At 35.6% G+C, this 17635-nt stretch overlaps 1 protein-coding gene and 1 long non-coding RNA gene across 3 annotated transcripts; both read right to left on the bottom strand.

Moving 5' to 3' along the window:
- Nucleotides 1-521: 521 nt before the first annotated feature.
- LOC148874173 (uncharacterized) lies at nucleotides 522-2668 on the bottom strand. Its single transcript, XR_016105892.1, has 2 exons — nucleotides 2545-2668; nucleotides 522-721 (listed from the first exon to the last, which is right to left on the bottom strand). It is a non-coding gene; the product is annotated as an uncharacterized LOC148874173 (long non-coding RNA).
- A 400-nt stretch (nucleotides 2669-3068) lies between these two features.
- Nucleotides 3069-16876, bottom strand: LOC148874172 (uncharacterized). 2 transcript variants are annotated; one of them, XM_088966699.1, is made up of 11 exons: nucleotides 16622-16870; nucleotides 16425-16538; nucleotides 16270-16335; nucleotides 15997-16188; nucleotides 15785-15895; nucleotides 8943-9014; nucleotides 6414-6497; nucleotides 6190-6290; nucleotides 6058-6089; nucleotides 5791-5875; nucleotides 3069-3725 (listed from the first exon to the last, which is right to left on the bottom strand). In XM_088966699.1, the coding sequence occupies exons 1-11, from the start codon at nucleotides 16697-16699 to the stop codon at nucleotides 3716-3718; spliced, it is 945 nt and encodes a 314-aa protein (XP_088822825.1). In that variant the 5' UTR covers nucleotides 16700-16870; the 3' UTR covers nucleotides 3069-3715. The 2 variants fall into 2 exon arrangements, with proteins under 2 accessions (XP_088822825.1, XP_088822824.1); XM_088966698.1 differs by lacking the exon at nucleotides 6058-6089 and having other exon boundaries at nucleotides 16622-16876.
- Between the last annotated feature and the right edge of the window lie 759 nt (nucleotides 16877-17635).

Genomic DNA, 17635 nt, shown 5'->3' with positions numbered 1-17635 from the left:
AGTCATTTCCCCCATCAATTGGCCAATCCTCCCAAATTCTAGTATTTTCATATTCTCTTTAGATTATACCTACATACATCATGGAGTTCAACAATCTAAAGACATTTATCTGGAGTATAATTTTTAGAGAAAAATACAATAAAAATAATTCAACAATCTGAAAGGTGGGCTTTTCTTCATGGAGTTCAACAAGTTCACCAACTAAAGTTCAAGGCACTAGCAATATTTTTTGACTTAGCAAAGATTATCAAAGATCAGATCCTAAATTAATGTATTTTGGTAGATTTGAACAAGGAAATCACAAGTTCCAAGAGACCTCACACGATTTGCTTTGACAATTCTTGCAATTGGCATATACAAAAAGAGATGTTGAAAAAAAGTTTAGATTTACAGACCAATATAAAATTTGGTAGATTTAAACAAGAAAATCATAAGGTATAGGGGTGTTACCTCACCACTATCAATTTTCCTCCCAAGACCCATGCACCACAAAAATATATATATACAAAAGAATGTGCATGAGTAATACAATGTGTTATACTAGTCTATCTATCAAAACTTTTGTACACCACAAACAAAATACAAAAAAGAGGTGCATGCACAAGTAATCTTTACAGCTCAAAACACTTTGTAAAAACTAAGATAGCCAAGATCCAAATTTAAAAATAAACAAAAAACACTTTGTAAGCTTACCTTGACTTTTTAATACCTGCAAAGGACCCTGCCAAAGACTTTTATTTATAAGATACATACCTTCCAATAATGGCTATGAGAAGTGGTTCACATACACCGCCAAGTGTTTTATTTAATGACAAAATTAGCCCTATTCAATCAATAAAATCATTAACTAGCTATCTATCTATCTATCTATCCATCTATTAGGAGAAATTTTAGGAGAGATTATTTAGGTTATTGGGAATGTGTGGAAGAGAGAGAGAGAGAGAGAGAGAGAGAGAGAGAGATTTTAGGTAATTTTTTATGGGGAAGGAGAGCATCTCATTTGTTGTTTCAAAAAATGAGAAAATTCCTAAACTTCCTTCTTTTTAATATATATATATATATATATATATATATATATATATATATATATATATATATATATATATATTTTTTAATATTTTAAAGTTATTATATATATTTTTTAAAATATTTAAATAATTCTTAAATTTTTTAATTTAAACTTTCTTTAGGTAGATATAGATAAAAACTAGGGGAGAGTCTTGGTTATCATATTATCTATTTATATTAATTATCATATTTTTTTATTATAAAATAAGTATACATTATTTTTAACAATTATCATATTCTGTCCATTTCTACTAATTTATGACAACTTTTTGTAATTAAATGTAATTTTCTGATATTTAAAATATAATTTTTGGAAATTGTGACATTTTGTTAATTATTGGTAATTTTGTGTATTTCCATTAATTTCCGGAAATTATCATATTTTTAGAAATATTGGTAATATATTTTTAGTTATTTTCTTGGCTAATTTCTGTCCACTTCTACTAATTTATGACAATTTTTGGTAATTAAATGTAATTTTATGCTACTTAAAACATAATTAAATATATATTCAAATATGATTACTATTAATAATGTAGTTATAGTTTCGAAATAATAATTGATGAGGTTTATGTAATTGCTGTTAATTACAATTTGAAAGGGCCATATGGAATTTTCTGTGCCATTTAAAACATTATTAAATATATAAATATCATCTATTTAAATATTTAAAGAATATATAAAATATTTAAAAATTTTCTTAAAAGTATAAAAATAATTATAACATAATATTCAAATTAATAATAATTTATTATTTTACAAAATTAATTATAAAATTATGTAATAATAGTATAAATTATAATTTTATGGATTATTAAATTCAATAAATAATTAATATTTTAAAATTTAAATATAAGTTATGACTTTCCAGATTATTCAATTTAAATGTTTTTCAAATAATAAAATTTAACATTAAAAAAATAAAATATTATTTAAATATTTCAATAACTAAATATCTTAAATAACAAAATACTAAAAATAGCTAAATAATTATATAACCACATATTTAATATTATATAATAACTTTAAAATAAATAAAATTCAAATAACGAAATTTTTTAAATATTTTATATTTTAAGCATTGTAAAAGAATCAAACTCCATTAAATCCTATTTCCCGGTGTATTTTATATTTATACAAATATTTATGCTCTTTTTGTTTGCAGTGTAAATCTAAACCAGATGGGCAGATACAAATTTTGCACTCTATTCAGTTTAGCATTTATTTATTTGTTAAAATGATTTGCACTGCCACCTGACACAAAAATTGTACTTTTATCTCATTTGCATTTACTGACAGTGCTAATTTTGTACCAAAAACTGATACAAAATTTGCACCACCATCTTGCTTCCCATCTCAGTCCCAAACAAATAATCCTCCCATCTCCATCCATTTTCATATAAATTGGGAACCACTTCATTTTATTTCTATTAAATAAATAAGACAAATCTAAATCAAAAGAAAAGCAGAACTTACACAGCCCATTTGCAGCCCCATTCATTTACACCAGTGCAAATGACAATCACATTGCAAACAAGCTGAGCCTTTGAGTCCTTAATAATATCCATTTGAGTATCTGTAAGAATTTGTATTAAAGCTCTTCTACAACTAGTCAACTTCTTATTTTCCAGTAAATTCGCATGTTTTTTCTTGAAATAATGAGGTCTCACGAAATATAAGCTTCAAACATTGAGGCTTACGCCTGTAAAAAGATCATTGTGCCTCGCCTTGGCAAGCCCATGTGTTGAACCCTGCCCCAGAAATGTAGGCAATGCCAATTATCCAGAGCCCAAAATGAGGTCCAATAGGGGACGGACTTCCTGACAGCCCCAACTAGAGACAGTCTAATTGAATTCCAAGTTCAGCATGTGTTCAAGGCATGCTGTGATTTCACAAATCACAACACCAAAAAGAAGGTAATCAGGGACACGCTCATATGTTTAGGCTAGAAAGATCAGAATGGGACCACATACTATCAAAAATGAGCATCAAACCAATGGTCAATGGAAAACCCACGTTCTGGTATATTCAGAAATTAAACCACGATCACTCTTGACCAACAATAAAACTCAGAAGGAAAAAGATAATCTAAATATCCATCATCTACAGATAGAAGCTGGATGGAAAACAATAATAATAATAAAAAAAAAAAAGAGATCATAACCGATAAAATATAACATTACAATATCAGAAAACAACCTATCTAAAGCTAAAATTGTTCTAACATATACTAGAACAAACAACAGATATATTGAGTATGAGATAATTCATTACTACTGATCCATATTGCCAGGACTTTCATTGCCATTACCTTCTACCAGCTTGGCTGCATCGTCAACCCTCCTGCTCTCATCAACTACAAGAACATCATCCATCATATCATCATCTCCAACATTGATGTCTTCCACATCCTCCTCATCATCATTGTTGGCAGTTTCAGGGATCTTCCTGGTCTTGGGCCCATGTTCCAGCCTGTGGGTCTCCAGCTCCTTGTCCATTGTCTCTTGTAGGTTCATATTGTTGTTCGCTTTTCTTGAATTCCTAGCATTTTGCCACCTCTCGAGTTCCATTTCCACATTTGCAATATATTGCTCTGATATCTGCATCTGATACCCAGACAACTCCTCCCTTCTGGCAGCCTTCCATTCTAGAAAAGCCTAACACGCAGCAAATTTGAAGGCATATTAATCTAAACCTTGGTCTTCTGCAACAGCTTAATGGGCCATTACAATTCCAGCACAAGTCTCAAATATATTCAATATTAATTCATTTGACACTATTTTACAAGAAATGGTCCATGCCCCCTCCTCAAATAGAAACATCTAGGTGTGTGCAACCAGTATGAGAACTGCAACAGAGTAACTGTGAGAGAAGACATCTGCAACTCTGTTTAACAAAATTCCAAAAACATGTACATTTATCTAGTTTTCCGATCAATAGCTTAAATCCAAATAGCACCTACTATATATCCAATTAAAAACCTACAAAGCATCTATAATGTGTCTCCAACCATGAATAGCAGTACTTGTAAAGATATACATTTTATGGTTAAAAGGAAACCCTTCCTTAAGTGCTTCCTGCTAAACCCTTGTTAACTTTTTTCCTTGTCATCTAGTAAATGGTAACTAACATCTTCAATAGCCTGTTAAACTCCATCATTTCTTTCTGTATCTGGCATTCCTGCTTTTGAGCAAAAAAGAAAACGAAACTATTTTGTTTGGCAAGTTTTAAGCAAGAATTTGAATGTTCTTTATATAGCCTTAATACCAAAACCAGCCTAAAATATACTTTAACTCAGCCTTATTTTCAACTATTTGAGATCAGATAAATCCTGTTCTTCCATTGTGCTCTACTAAAAGCAGATTTTCTCTAAAACTATAAGCCTTTAGATGATATTTTACCACTTCAGACCATATTTTCTTTAGCCTTTTCCTTTGCTCTTTCAGAACCTTCTACTTGCACCAACCATTCCTAACTGGTGCTATTGGCCATTCATACACATGGCCAAGACATCTCAGTCAACTTTCCCTCATTTTGTGAAAGAAGCCATCTGTAACTCTGTTAGACAAATATCCAAAGCATATGTACATTGATCCAGTTTTCCAACCATAGCTGAAACCCAAGTTGCACCTATTATTAATCCAATTAAAAACCTACAAGCCATCCATAATGTGTCCCCAAGACCCTCCAACTATGAATAGCAGCAATTGTATAGTTATACATTTTATGGTTAAAAGGAATCCCACCCTTAAGAGTATTTCCTGCGAAACCCTTGTTAACTTTTTCTCCTTGTCATCTGGTAAATAATATCATTCAATTACCCAGTGAACCCTATTATTGATTCATTTCTCTCTGTATCTGACTTTCCTGGCTTTTGAGCAAAAAGAAAACAAACGTTTTTTTTTCTTTGTTTGCTAATGTTAAGCAAGAAGCTGAGATTTCTTTATATAGCCTTAATCGCAAACCCAGCCTAAAATATACTTCACTCAGCCTTATATCCAACTATTTGAGTTTGGCTACACAAGTCCAGTGACTCCAGTTCTGCCACTTTGCTCCAAAGGCAGTTTTTTCTCTCAAATTATAAGCATTTAAATAATTTTTTACCACTTCAGGTCATATTTTCTTTAGTCTTTCCCTTGCTCTTTTAGTACCTTCTATTTACACCAATCCACACCTCATTAATGCTATTGGTCGTCTATATCAATGTTTTAAAACGTGGAGTGTGACGGAAGGTGTTCCACTACCTAGAGGTGTGAGGCGTAGTTCAGAACGTAAGAGGCACAAGCCTCCCAAACACAAGGAGGTGTAAGCCTCCTTAAGAAGAGGGGGTGGGGAGGGAGGAGGAAGGGGAGGAAGAAGAGGAAGGAGGCTCTCATTTTTCTTTATATTTAATAAATATCTTTTATATTAAGAAGAATGAAGATGCATAGCACAAGTTGGAAGGGGGGGGGGGGGGGGGGGGGGCGTCTTGTTGAAGCAGAGCCAAGCAATTAACCAACTAATAGATCTCTACCTAGATTAACCAACGAAAGCAGAAAATCCAACTAATAGATTTACAGAAGCTAAGAAATAGTTGTAAGGTCAGATAAGGAAAATAATGCTACTAGTTTATAGACTGTTAATGAAAACACAAAAGGCCCCTTACCCATTGTTGAAAAGAGCACATATTTACTCCTCTGTCAGCAGAAAAGAAAATCTAGTTTGAAAGGGCATTAATTCTACCTGTTCTTTACGCTCCTCAACCAAGGTTGCATCATCATCCAGTGGTTTGACAGGCAAATAATATATTGGAGGTTCTGTCTTAGTCCTGACAAAAATACATCCAAAAACCAATCAAACATGAGTGAGAAATTATCCAAATAAAACAATTTTTTCCTCTATTATCCTGCAAAGCAGGAAGCATCCAACATTATGCTCACGAACAGAAACTTATCTTTGTCTCAATAAAATTGTGAATATGGATACTTTTGGACCAAAATTAAAAATAACCTGCAGGCGAACAACCAGATTGTGCTTGTAAGCTACAAATGACAATGAGGGAAATATGTATCAATTGTACAGTTGAGGAAGAAGAAGATGCTCTGCTTTTTTTTTCTTTTTTGAATTCCTATTTATATGTACCTTAGAAAATTGCAAAGCTTTTTATGGTGCTCACTCCACTGAAGGAACAGCAGCTCCAGCTTTTTTTCTTCTGCCTTGGCAGCAACCCTAGCTCGCAGAGTCTGACAAGAAAGATTAAAACATAAAGATAAGAGGGTGAAGCACTAGCACTCATGTTATCATATGAACTAAACATCAACATTCAAGCTTGAACCATAGACAAATCTAAGCTTAAGCAAGCACACCAGATCCCGCTTTCGTTTTTCTGCAATTTGTTCACGCTCCTGCAGACGTAGTCTTTCACTTTCTTCACGTGCCCTTTGCTCAGCCTGAGTACAGTTTAGTCAATCAATTATCACCCAAGAAATACAATGTAGTTAATTATAATTTCATTAAAAAAACTAGCTTAACAGCCTTAACTATAATTTATAAATTATAAATCTTAAGTTTTATGGGATGAGAAAAACCCAACTCTCCTATCCCAACCATAAAACATGCATTGGCACAAAATCTAAGTGAAAATATAATTAATAATTATTATTTATATTTTACTTTCAAAAATTAATAAAAATAAAAAATAAATAAACAATATAGATTATATTCAAAAAATAGTTATTAAAGAAGAAATTCCAATTGCTCTATTGATAATGATAGATAAATCCATATATCAAAAACATATTAAGTCTTTATAGGCAAAAAAAAATTACATTCAGAAATTTTTTGTTAATTTATATTTTCCCCAAATATCTTCCTGAAATTTCCATAGATCTACTCATAACACGAAAAAATTGTGATTTTGAATGTAAGAAATGTAGATCAACATAGATTTAAACATTCAAGAAAAAAAAAAAGAAATCACATGATATTATAAAAAATTGAAAAAACTTATCTATTTTTGCCATTTTTTTCAAAATTTGAAAAATCTTCAAAAAAAAAAAAGAATTCACGCTTGTTTCTTGCAAATTTCTGCATATCTAGCACTCTAGGATTGAGGTTTGGAGTTTTAGAATCATTTGGGGGTGAAAGAAGGCATATTTCAAGGGGAAAGAAACTTGATTTCCTCCTTTATTTTTTTTTCAGTTTTGGTCGTATCTTTTTTGTAGCGTATCAGTCGATACGTCCTGATACTCCCCCGATACGGCCTAATACAATCCAAGACGGGTCCGATATGGTGGAAAAAAAGATGAAACTGATGATTTTCAACCATATTTCGTATCAGACTTTTAAAGATACACCCCGTATTGTGCGTATCGTATCGAAGTTTGAAACTCGAAGAAGGTAACAAAAAATTTGAGAAAATCAACATGTTTAGGCAAAGTGTTGCATGTTTAATTGAACATACATTCTAAAGAAAGATGTTTTCCCTCTTTTTTTGTGAAAATATATTCTACAATTTGGCATAACCCAACAATTAGCCACAAAACAAAATTCGAAGTCCCAGGTCCCAACAACTTCAATTAGCTAGCTAGCAAGAAATTTTTTGACAATAAATAATAAAGTTTTATTAATAAAGAAAAAAGAAATACATCAAATATGGTGATAAGGGATCACCAAATTTGATGTACTTTTCTCTTTATTAATAAAGTTTTCTTCTTTATTTATTTATTTTTTATCAATAACTCAGAGAATTGATTTCATTAAAAATAAACAAGGCAGTACAACCAGAAGTTGTGAAGGATACAAAAAGGACAACGAATGTCCAAACCCCCAAATATTACATATAGGCCCAAAACATAATGTCTTTACACCACTTGTTTAGCTAAACAATCTGCCAAACTGTTGGCTGATCTTCTAACCCAAAAAATTTGAATCAGCATGTCCCTAGAGAACCTTTTGAACCTCCTAAGGCCATTCCTTAGGTTCCAAGAGACTCCTTTCACTTTCCTTACCCAGTCTACAATTGTTTTGGAATCACCTACAATAATTAGCCTTCAATAATTTTCTTCTTTATTTATTACCAAAAGTATATTCTTCCAGCTAATTAACTAGCAAAAATATTGACCACCGATCTGGACATTTAGTATCCAATGAGCAACATCGTACACCATGTTCACCCACCCCTCCTTTAGAAAAATTCCCCCTTCTTTTTGGGTAAACTACAAGTTAGTCAATTAAAATTCAAATAGAGGATATGGGCCAGAGACCATTCATATCAGAGTTCAATATACATTCTTAATGCAAACTGGGACGTCAGCAATACAATATTACAATGCACCTTGCACAACACACCATACATGGTAGGCTGCAAGGGACAGTATTGAACGACATGCCAAGATTAATTTGCAACAATCACAGGGGTGGTAACCTGACATCTAAATGGATCATACTAACAAGCATAAATACAATTGTTTATTGTCCTTCCCCATTCATTTTCCCTTTTTCTGTTTTGATAGGCCCTTTGCTTTGTCCTTTGTGAACCATTATTCTAAAATTTTCTGTAGGCAGGTTTGAGGTAAGACCTTTGTAGTAACATTTGAACCATCTCCTATATATTTTCCTTTGAGATGCTTTCAAGCATTTGCCAGGATTCACCAAATTTTACCCTGGTTTGTGGAGAAGACTGACTATTAGAACATATAAATGGTCATTCTTTACCTATACACCATAGAAGTTTTTAGGATCAAAAGACACTTTGATGGAAAACTGATAAATCTACCACAAGGGGACTTGTTTATTACATTTTCTTCCAACCTTCCACCTGAAGAATAATTTAACATTTTAACTGTAGATTAGTTGTTATGTGATAAAAGGTTTATAAGCTAACAAATACTCACTCTTTGCAAAGAATTAGACCGACGCATGTATGCCTCAGTTGCTGAGAGATGCATGTCTTCTTTCCGGAATTTCTGAAACAACAGAAGAAAATCAGGTCAATAGTAACACAGTAACCAATAAAACAAGCCCACAATCAATGCTTGTCAATAATAATTTTATATGATAGAAGATCTGAAAATTTGGAATTAAGGTTATTGGTACTGCCTTAGATAGCTGTGGTAAATATGAACTTAAAAATGACAGAAATCTGCTCCATTAACGTTCTATTCCAAAATAATATTTCCCCTGGCAAATGGCCTTTTATTGCCTTACAACTTAATCACTCCTTTAATGCAGGAATTATCAATTGCTTCATTGTTCATAACGCTAAAGAATTCAAACTCACGTGTGAAGCTGGGTGATCAAGGGAAAAACAAAACCCGTGATCTAAGTTATTAGTAGTACACTGACAGTAGTAGTAAAATGGAACATCATTTAAATAGCCAGTAACCATCACATGAAGCATGCATGCACATGGGGAAACAGATGATGAACATTCTCCAATGTTATCAGCTCGATCACATTTGAGGGCAGACAACAGAAGCTACAAACTATTAACAGAAAGATATTTCAAATCTTATTGCATTAGAATTGTTTGACCTGTATAAAACTATTAACAGAAAGACATTTTGAAGCTTATAGAAAAAGAATTCTCTCATTTTGCAGGCTATATGGATCAATACTTAGGGTACTTTCAGCTATATAATGGAGAAAGGATAAAATTTCAAAGGCATGACAGTAGTCAATCCATCCAAAGTGCAGGCCTCTGCAAGGGGTATCCAATACATCATGCCACTTAATGAAGTGAAAAAAGTGATTTTATGGCAAGGGAATCTGCCATTATTATATTCTATTTTGCATGGTAACTGATATTGCTGTTTTACCTGAAGTCTTTCCTCCAGTTGTGCATGGCTATACCAACAAGATTTACAGGTCAGCATCAGTCTCTAGATAGAATTTTGGAACAGTGGATTCTTCCCAATAAAACAAGCCACTTAACCTAAACAGCACCAACTTATGATTCAGAGATTCATCTCCACTTTTTCCCTCCCCCCATTATGGGGCATGCCATTTCTTCCCTTGCTTCCCTCTCTAATACTTGATTACTTCTTCCTTTGATCCCATCTTACACACTTGTAAATTTTGGTTTCATCCAAGAACAATAAAACCTGTCAAATACCTTATGAGGGTATTCAGTCATCAAGAAATCTCTCTTGTCAACTATTGACTATTTTAAGGCAACTGATTCACATAGGTGTCTAATCTCACTTCATTGAATGTTTATCTTGAGTACAATGACGAGAGGAGTTTCTCATGTAAACATAGGATGCAATTCATAGAAGCAACCCTTAAATGACTAAATACCAAATTGTGACCTTACATATTTTGAAGAACCATACTAATTTCCCTTGTCAACTTCTAAACCACCACTTTCCATAGATCAAAAGGCAAGTTCATAAATAACTTGCTTCAAATAACCACATTTTCATATGATTCCAAAACAAAACAAAACAACAAAAAAAACAAGGGTAAATTACAAAGACCCCCCTGTACTATGGGGTTTGTGACAAAGACCCCCTCGTACTATGACCGTGAGACAAAGACCCCATTCCCCATTAACTCGGCTAACAAAAAATGTCATTTAACGAAAATACCCTCCACAAGTCGAGTTAACATTTTCAAAATGGCGAAATAGACACCCACCGAAAACCCTCATGTAAAACCCTACCTGAAACCCTAAATACTGCCTAAAACCCAGCTGAAACCCCTTGTGTAGTCGTGTAATCCATCCTAGTGTCCGTTCTCTATTGGAGATCGCACCAATGCCACACCGAACGTAGAGGAAAGCGAGTGTCATCGTCACTAGAAAAGAAGATCTTGTCGCCGTCACCGTCGGCAAAGAAGATAATCTATTTTCGTTGTTGCCGGAGAAGAAGGCCTCTTATCGCTGTAGCCCATAGCCGAAGCAACACTATGTGGGGCTCAGGTGGTTGATAAATGATAGTAATTCCATGATTCCATCTAGGGGTGATAAAAAAAAAAAACCAAAAAACCAAACCGACCGAAATCGAACAAAAAAATCGGTTAACCGAACCAATCGATTCTGTGTTTTCAAAATACCGACAGTTTCGGTTCGGTTTTGGTTAACCATTTAAAAAAATTGGCAATTAACTGAACCGACCAATATATATACAATAATATATTTATATAATACTATATATATATATATATATATATATATATATATATATATATTATTATATTATATATTGTTTATTTTTTTTGAAAATCGAATAAAAAAGTTCGATTTTCAACCTCTCTTCAAAAATCAAACCTGTCACTACTGCCAGTCTGGCTTGTTTGCCTGTCTGGCCTTTCCAGAATGCTCAGACTGGTTTTCACTTTTCAGCCTTGTGCTTGAATCAAAGAACATTTGGCGGTGACCACCACTGGCGACCACAATTATCCCGCCTAAATCAAATTCAAGCACAAGACTGCTTAGTCCAATGAACATTAAGCATGGACAGAGACCTAGAAGGCAAGAAATAAAATTTGTCCTATTCAAATACAGACCCAACGAAATGTTGACCACCCGAAGCAGCCAATACGCAACAGCCAAATGTTGCCATGAATTCTACTCAGACTGGCAGATAGGTTCGAACCTGAAGCAGCCAATACTTGCCCTATTCAAATACAGACCCAACAAAATGTTGACCACCCGAAGCAGCCAATACGCAACAGCCAAATGTTGCCATGAATTCTGCTCAGACTGGCAGATAGGTTCGAACCTAAAGCAGCCAATACCACCACTTATCAATCACCATCATCAATCCCGCCTTTCCAGTTTGGTGTTCAAGACTTACTTCAATACCTGAACCGCCTTTCCGATTTTCATCGAACATAGGAACACCTTTGGTTGCTTCAGGTATGACTTCTCCGTCTATTCTGCCACGATCGAGAGATGCTAAGAGAAGGTCGACCGAAAGGAGGAGAATCTAGGCACTCTGTAGTCGGCTAAAGTTGTTGTTCATCTTAACAACTGCCTCACACTCTATTCCCTCTCTCTCAGACTCTTCTTCCCCAACGGGCCAGACCTACTCTTTGTTCTCTCTCTCTCTCTCACTCGACTCTTCTCTCTTAGTCTCAGACTCAGTCACCCATCTCTCTCAAACTCTTTTTATCTTTTTTTTTATTTTCAATGAAAAAACAACTGAAATACTAAACCACGGTTAACCGATGGACTGCATCAGTTCGATTAAATTTAAAAACCAAACAAGTCGGTTAGGTCTAGAAAATCACCCCACGGTTCGGTTAATCGAACCATGAGCACCCCTAATTCCATTTGTACGTTGAAAGATGTTATCGTAGGTCCGTGTGGGTAGCACTATGCTAAAATTAAGAATAACTCTGTTGTCTGCAGCCTACAATCTACGTCCTCCTCTCCCAGACCATAAGTCAAGTCAAAGAGAGGATTCCTTTTCACCCAATATCTAACCATTAGAGATGAGTACATGTCGCCCAACTACGATATGATGCCCTTCCCCGTCTAGTCAAATTCCTTTGGATCCTCGCCTTCGAATTCCCCTAGTCGTCTTCTTGTGTTCTAAGCAAAGAAAGACAAGAGCAGTAATAAATTATTAAAAGACATTACTGTCGAAGTGTCAACCAATCGCCTGTGATCGATTGTTCTATATAGCTTGAAGAAAAGAATATCTTTCTTTTGCAGTAAAGGATCGTCGGATAGATTAGCAATGTTGTTTTCGAACGAGATTCCCTTTGGCATCTGCCTTTACTTGCTTCTCCCTCTTTGTTTTTTCGACGATGCAGTTGATTATCAATCAACGCAATTTAATCTTGGAACTTAACTCTAAACAGTCTGAAGCTTCTTAGAGATGCTCATTTGAGTAATGGCAGCTTGCGTCTCACTCGTAATTTGTTCGTCCCTAATTCCGGCACTGAGAGGATCTTGTACAGTAAGCCCGTCAGGTTTTGCCAACCAGAGACTCCTCCGGCTTCTTTCTCGACTTTTTTCTCATTCTCAGTCACTAATCTCAACCCATCTTCCAACGGTGGAGGACTCACTTTTCTAATCTTGCCGGATGACGAGACGGTCGACGGCGCTGGTGGGTTCCTTGGCCTATTGGAAGAAATGTGGTGTTTGGATTCATTGTGGTTGAATTCGACACATTAATGGACGTAGAATCCAAGGCCATTAATGGGAACCATGTGGGTTTGGATCTGAACAGCTTGCTTACTACTCAGGTGGGTGGTTTGGGTGCAGTTAATGTGGAGCTAAAAAGCAGAGATCCCGTGAATGCTTGGATCGATTATGATGGCCCGACTCGATCATTTAATATCTATGTTTCATACTCAAATCTCCGGCCAACCGATCCACTTTTGTCATTCAATCTTGACCTGGAACAATTCGTCAACGATTTCATGAACATGGGTTTCACTGGTTCGACTCAGGGGAGTACAGAGACTCACAGCATTGAACAATGGAGTTTTGGTTCTTCATTTGGCGGAGCTTCATCTTTTGCCTCCTCGTCCCCATCCTCTGCAACGGCTAACGCACCAAATTCGACAACTCCTTCCTCAGCTCCTACCATCTCTGCTTCCAACTCCAACAAGTCATCATGCCATAACCAGCTCTATAAGCAAAGACCCGACGCAGTGGGGGGTGGTAATAGCTGGAGCTTTTTTCTTGCCATTTTTGTCGGTGTTCTCATTTGTAGGGTGTCATAACCCTAATAAAACTACAGACAGAGTGAAAACAGATACTAATAGTGATAACCCCTAATATTGATCACTCACCGAAGTAGGACAAGGTATTTCGCCCTTGCGACTGGAACTCGTGAGGGAAAAGACTCTTGCTACTGTAACTCAGAGCTTGCGACTAAAACTCATGAGGAAGAAATCTCGTGCGGCTGAAACTCGTGAGGGAGATGTCCCTTGCTACTGTAACTCGTAACTTGATCACGAAGGAGCTTGGTTACAAAGGAGAAATCCCTTGATTGCAATGGAGAAATAAGGTGAGAAAACATATAACTCAAAAAAGGGTTAAAATTGTCTGAATAGTTATTACAAGGGTAGTATGGGGATTAAAAAATATTGCAACGGCGGATTTTGGACGGAAGGCTAACAGAAGGGGGTCTTTGTCTCACAGTCATAATATGGGGGGGTCTTTGTTGCAAAACAAAGTACAGGGGGGTCTTTGTCACAAACCCCATAGTACAGGGGGGTCTTCTCACCAACAATATCGGCTACCCCTGTTGTGTAACCCCATGGAGATAAAAAAATAAATAAATGAAGCTACAACAACAAATGTTGCTAGAAGCTAAAAACATGCATCTCCTAGATTCTTTTTTTATGAGTAACAGTAGCTTTCATTAATAATAATAGTTATAGGTTACAATAGTCACCATCCAAAGGCCGGATGGACAGCCCTTTGACAAAATCAAACTTACAAACAAGCCCAAAACAACGCATACCTATTAACTCCTTGCTTAGCTAAAGCATCAGCCATTCCATTTGCTGATCTTCTTGCCCATTCAAACTGCACCCCAACCTCTCTTGCTAAGCTCAAGATTTCTCTAAGCTGTTGTCTGAAAAGCAGCGTGCCCAAGCTTCTTGCTTGTATCCATCCTATTACCAGTTTGGAATTTCCCTCCACTTCTAATTGTTGCAATCCCCATTGTTTGGCCAACCTGAGACCTTGGAACAAGGTGAAAACTTCTGCCCTTAAGGAATCTCCAACCCCTAAAGGGCCTGACTCCTGAGTAAAAGGCCAACACTCTACCCTCCTCATCTCTAAAGCCACCCCCTATACCTGAGAGGCCTGGGTTTCCTAGAGAGCTTCCATCAAAATTCAGTTTCACTCTAAAGCAAGGGAATGGGGTTCAACTTTCCTGTACCGTAGGAGAAAAAGGATGAGGATCCGGCTATGGCACTCCATCCTCTAGTGAAGTCAGTATAAGAGAAGTCTTTGAAAAGTTCCAAACCTTTCAGCCAATACATCTCCAAGATTCTAAAAAAGTACAAACCATTCAATTCAAATTAGACAAAGTACAAGGTGGTGATTTCTCTCCCACTTCTGCTAATGGGTAAGTTAAGTTTTCCAGCTTCCACTGAAGCTTTTCTTCATGGACAATGAACCTTCGTGCTAAGCTAAAGTAATGTTGGGCTAATTAATTTTTCCTCTATCTACATACAAACAAATCAAAAGAAAATAATTTTATCACTATGCCCCATGAAAGCCATTAACAAGGGATGTCATCAACAAAAAAGAACTAGCAACTAGTTCGCAGCTGTCCCAAAGTACAAGTAGTAAAATTGTTCCATTTCCTCTCAAAGTAACATTTGAACATAACATCATTTCACATGCAAAACACGATTCTTTATATTCAAATATCAAGCTTCCACCAAGTCATGCAAAGTTGCAAATATCTTTGTTTCTCTTTTTGGTAATTGGTGCCAACTCATAGTTTCTATCCTCAATTTCTCAAAGAGCCTTCAAAAAGTATAACAAGACAGTATGAATTATGCATAAGTTCGAAAGTCATACATATTTGCTGATCTTGTTAACCAATTAAAAAAAAAAAACAATGAAGAGTATATGCATCCAAATCCGCACTATACACTTGCTAGAAATTCTAAATCTCATAATCAGCTACCAAAAGTAACCATTCGGAAAGAAACATTACGAGGATCAGCATACACTATTTGTTTCTCAGAAAATTAAATCGTCAAGATGTGCATAGAACCGCAAATCTACAATACCACAGAGATCATCTAAACATACCTCCAGTGTCCCCAAAAGCTGACCCAACATTCTCTTGTTCCTATTAACCAGACTTGGGTCCTCATCTTTCGGCAAAACCCTGGGAATCTGTTGTGTCGGAATATCAAAATCCTAAATACCCAAAAATAAGTATATGAGATATCAGTCCCCAAATAGCATTCCATGAAAGAAAAAAGGAAAACAAAATACACGATGAGAACTCTCCATTCTACCTTCTTAGCTGTTCCTCGATTACCATCTCTCCTAAATCCACCGCGCTGATTCGGCCGTTGTGGGTCCGATAACCTTTTCTCTGTCTCATTCTCAGTAGCATTCTTGGCATCGCTGCCATCTTCTGCAGCTGAATCATTTTCTTTCACATCTTTCGCTCCTTCCAAATCCTCAGTGACCTCCCCATCTTCAATCTACATAAATACACAAGAAAAGAAAATCAACATCAAAGCTTCATCTTTTATGGAACCAGAAGTGCAGAGAAGCATCCGTACCTTGACGACAGCCGAAGATAGTCGTCTTTTCGGAGGAGGTTGATCTTCAGAATCAACCCTATCGGCCTGAAATCGATGAACCGGAACTCAATAAACAAATTACACATAAGAAGCTAATGAAAAGCCAAAAAGAAGGAGATGAGGTGGGTGGTTACCGGTCTGACAAATCCTCGTGGACGACCTGCTCCGTTGGCGCCAATGTTTCTAGGTCCATTTCCGGCCAATCCTCCTCGGCGGAGTCCCCTTGGGTCTCGAAGGCGCTCGGTGATCTGCATCATAGAAACTGATCAAATAATAAAAAAAAAAAAAAAAAACGCTTAAAGAAATATCACGAAGAGAGAGGAAGACGAACCTCCCATTGTTGACGGTGAAGCTCTTCGATCTCTTTACGGAGTTCTTCTGCAGTCTTCTCTACTGCGGTGGTTCCCATTACTGTTTCTTCACGTTAGGCCGCAACGGATGACGAAGGAGAGGAGAAAACTACAAAACCCTCAAGATTGTGTTGCGAGGCTCTGCTACACACTATATAGTATTAATTTCATGATTTACAGCGATCTTGGCTGAATTCTCTGTTTGGTTTATGAGAAAATTAGAGAGAAACAGATTCATGAATGAACTCTGAAATTCATTTTAGCCTTCGACTCCTATGAACACGTGTACCGATACGCCCCTATTACATCTCATCTTAACACGTGTACACTTTAAATAGGATCGGAACCATGGTTCAAAATATCGATACCCTATTGGTACTTAAAAACACACGCTCAATGGTTTATTTTTTTTTTTTTTCAAAATGTGATTTTTAAAGATGTTTTTAATGATTTTTTATTAAAATAAATCAGGGTCCGAAACACCTGTAAATAAGGTGTATCAAGACCAAAAGATATGATACAATATGCCTGATACAGGGCATTATCGTATCGATACTTTGAACCTTGATCGGAAGTTGCATCTTAGTGGATTTGTATGTACTAGTAATTAAGCAATGCTTGTACGTGAGAAAATTTTTTTCATATTAATTACTTGAATTTTAGATATATCATAGTTAAGATATAAATTGAAAATTAACAAAAGTAACAATATGATTAAAAATAAACTTTAATAGTTATTATTCAATTATGACATCATGGGTTTCTTTGAAAAGTTAGATCATTGATCCACCATCTAGATAATAAAATAGTTTTGCTTTTGGATTAGTTTTAAATTAAGAAAATTATAGTCAGAGCTACCTGTACATTTAAAATTAGGCTACAAGTTGGTCCATAAACCAAGAAAACTCTAACAACTAGCTCTATATTTTAAATTATAAAAACCCTCGCCATGTCATTAGAGGCTTACGTGGCTATTGCTAATATGGGACTCTTAA

Source organism: Nelumbo lutea, chromosome 1, assembly GCF_056320005.1.
Source record: "Nelumbo lutea isolate HS-2025 chromosome 1, American lotus-T2T, whole genome shotgun sequence".
Lineage (NCBI taxonomy): Eukaryota > Viridiplantae > Streptophyta > Magnoliopsida > Proteales > Nelumbonaceae > Nelumbo > Nelumbo lutea.
Note: the sequence above shows the minus strand (reverse complement) of the source record. Positions and strands in the feature narration are given on the sequence as shown.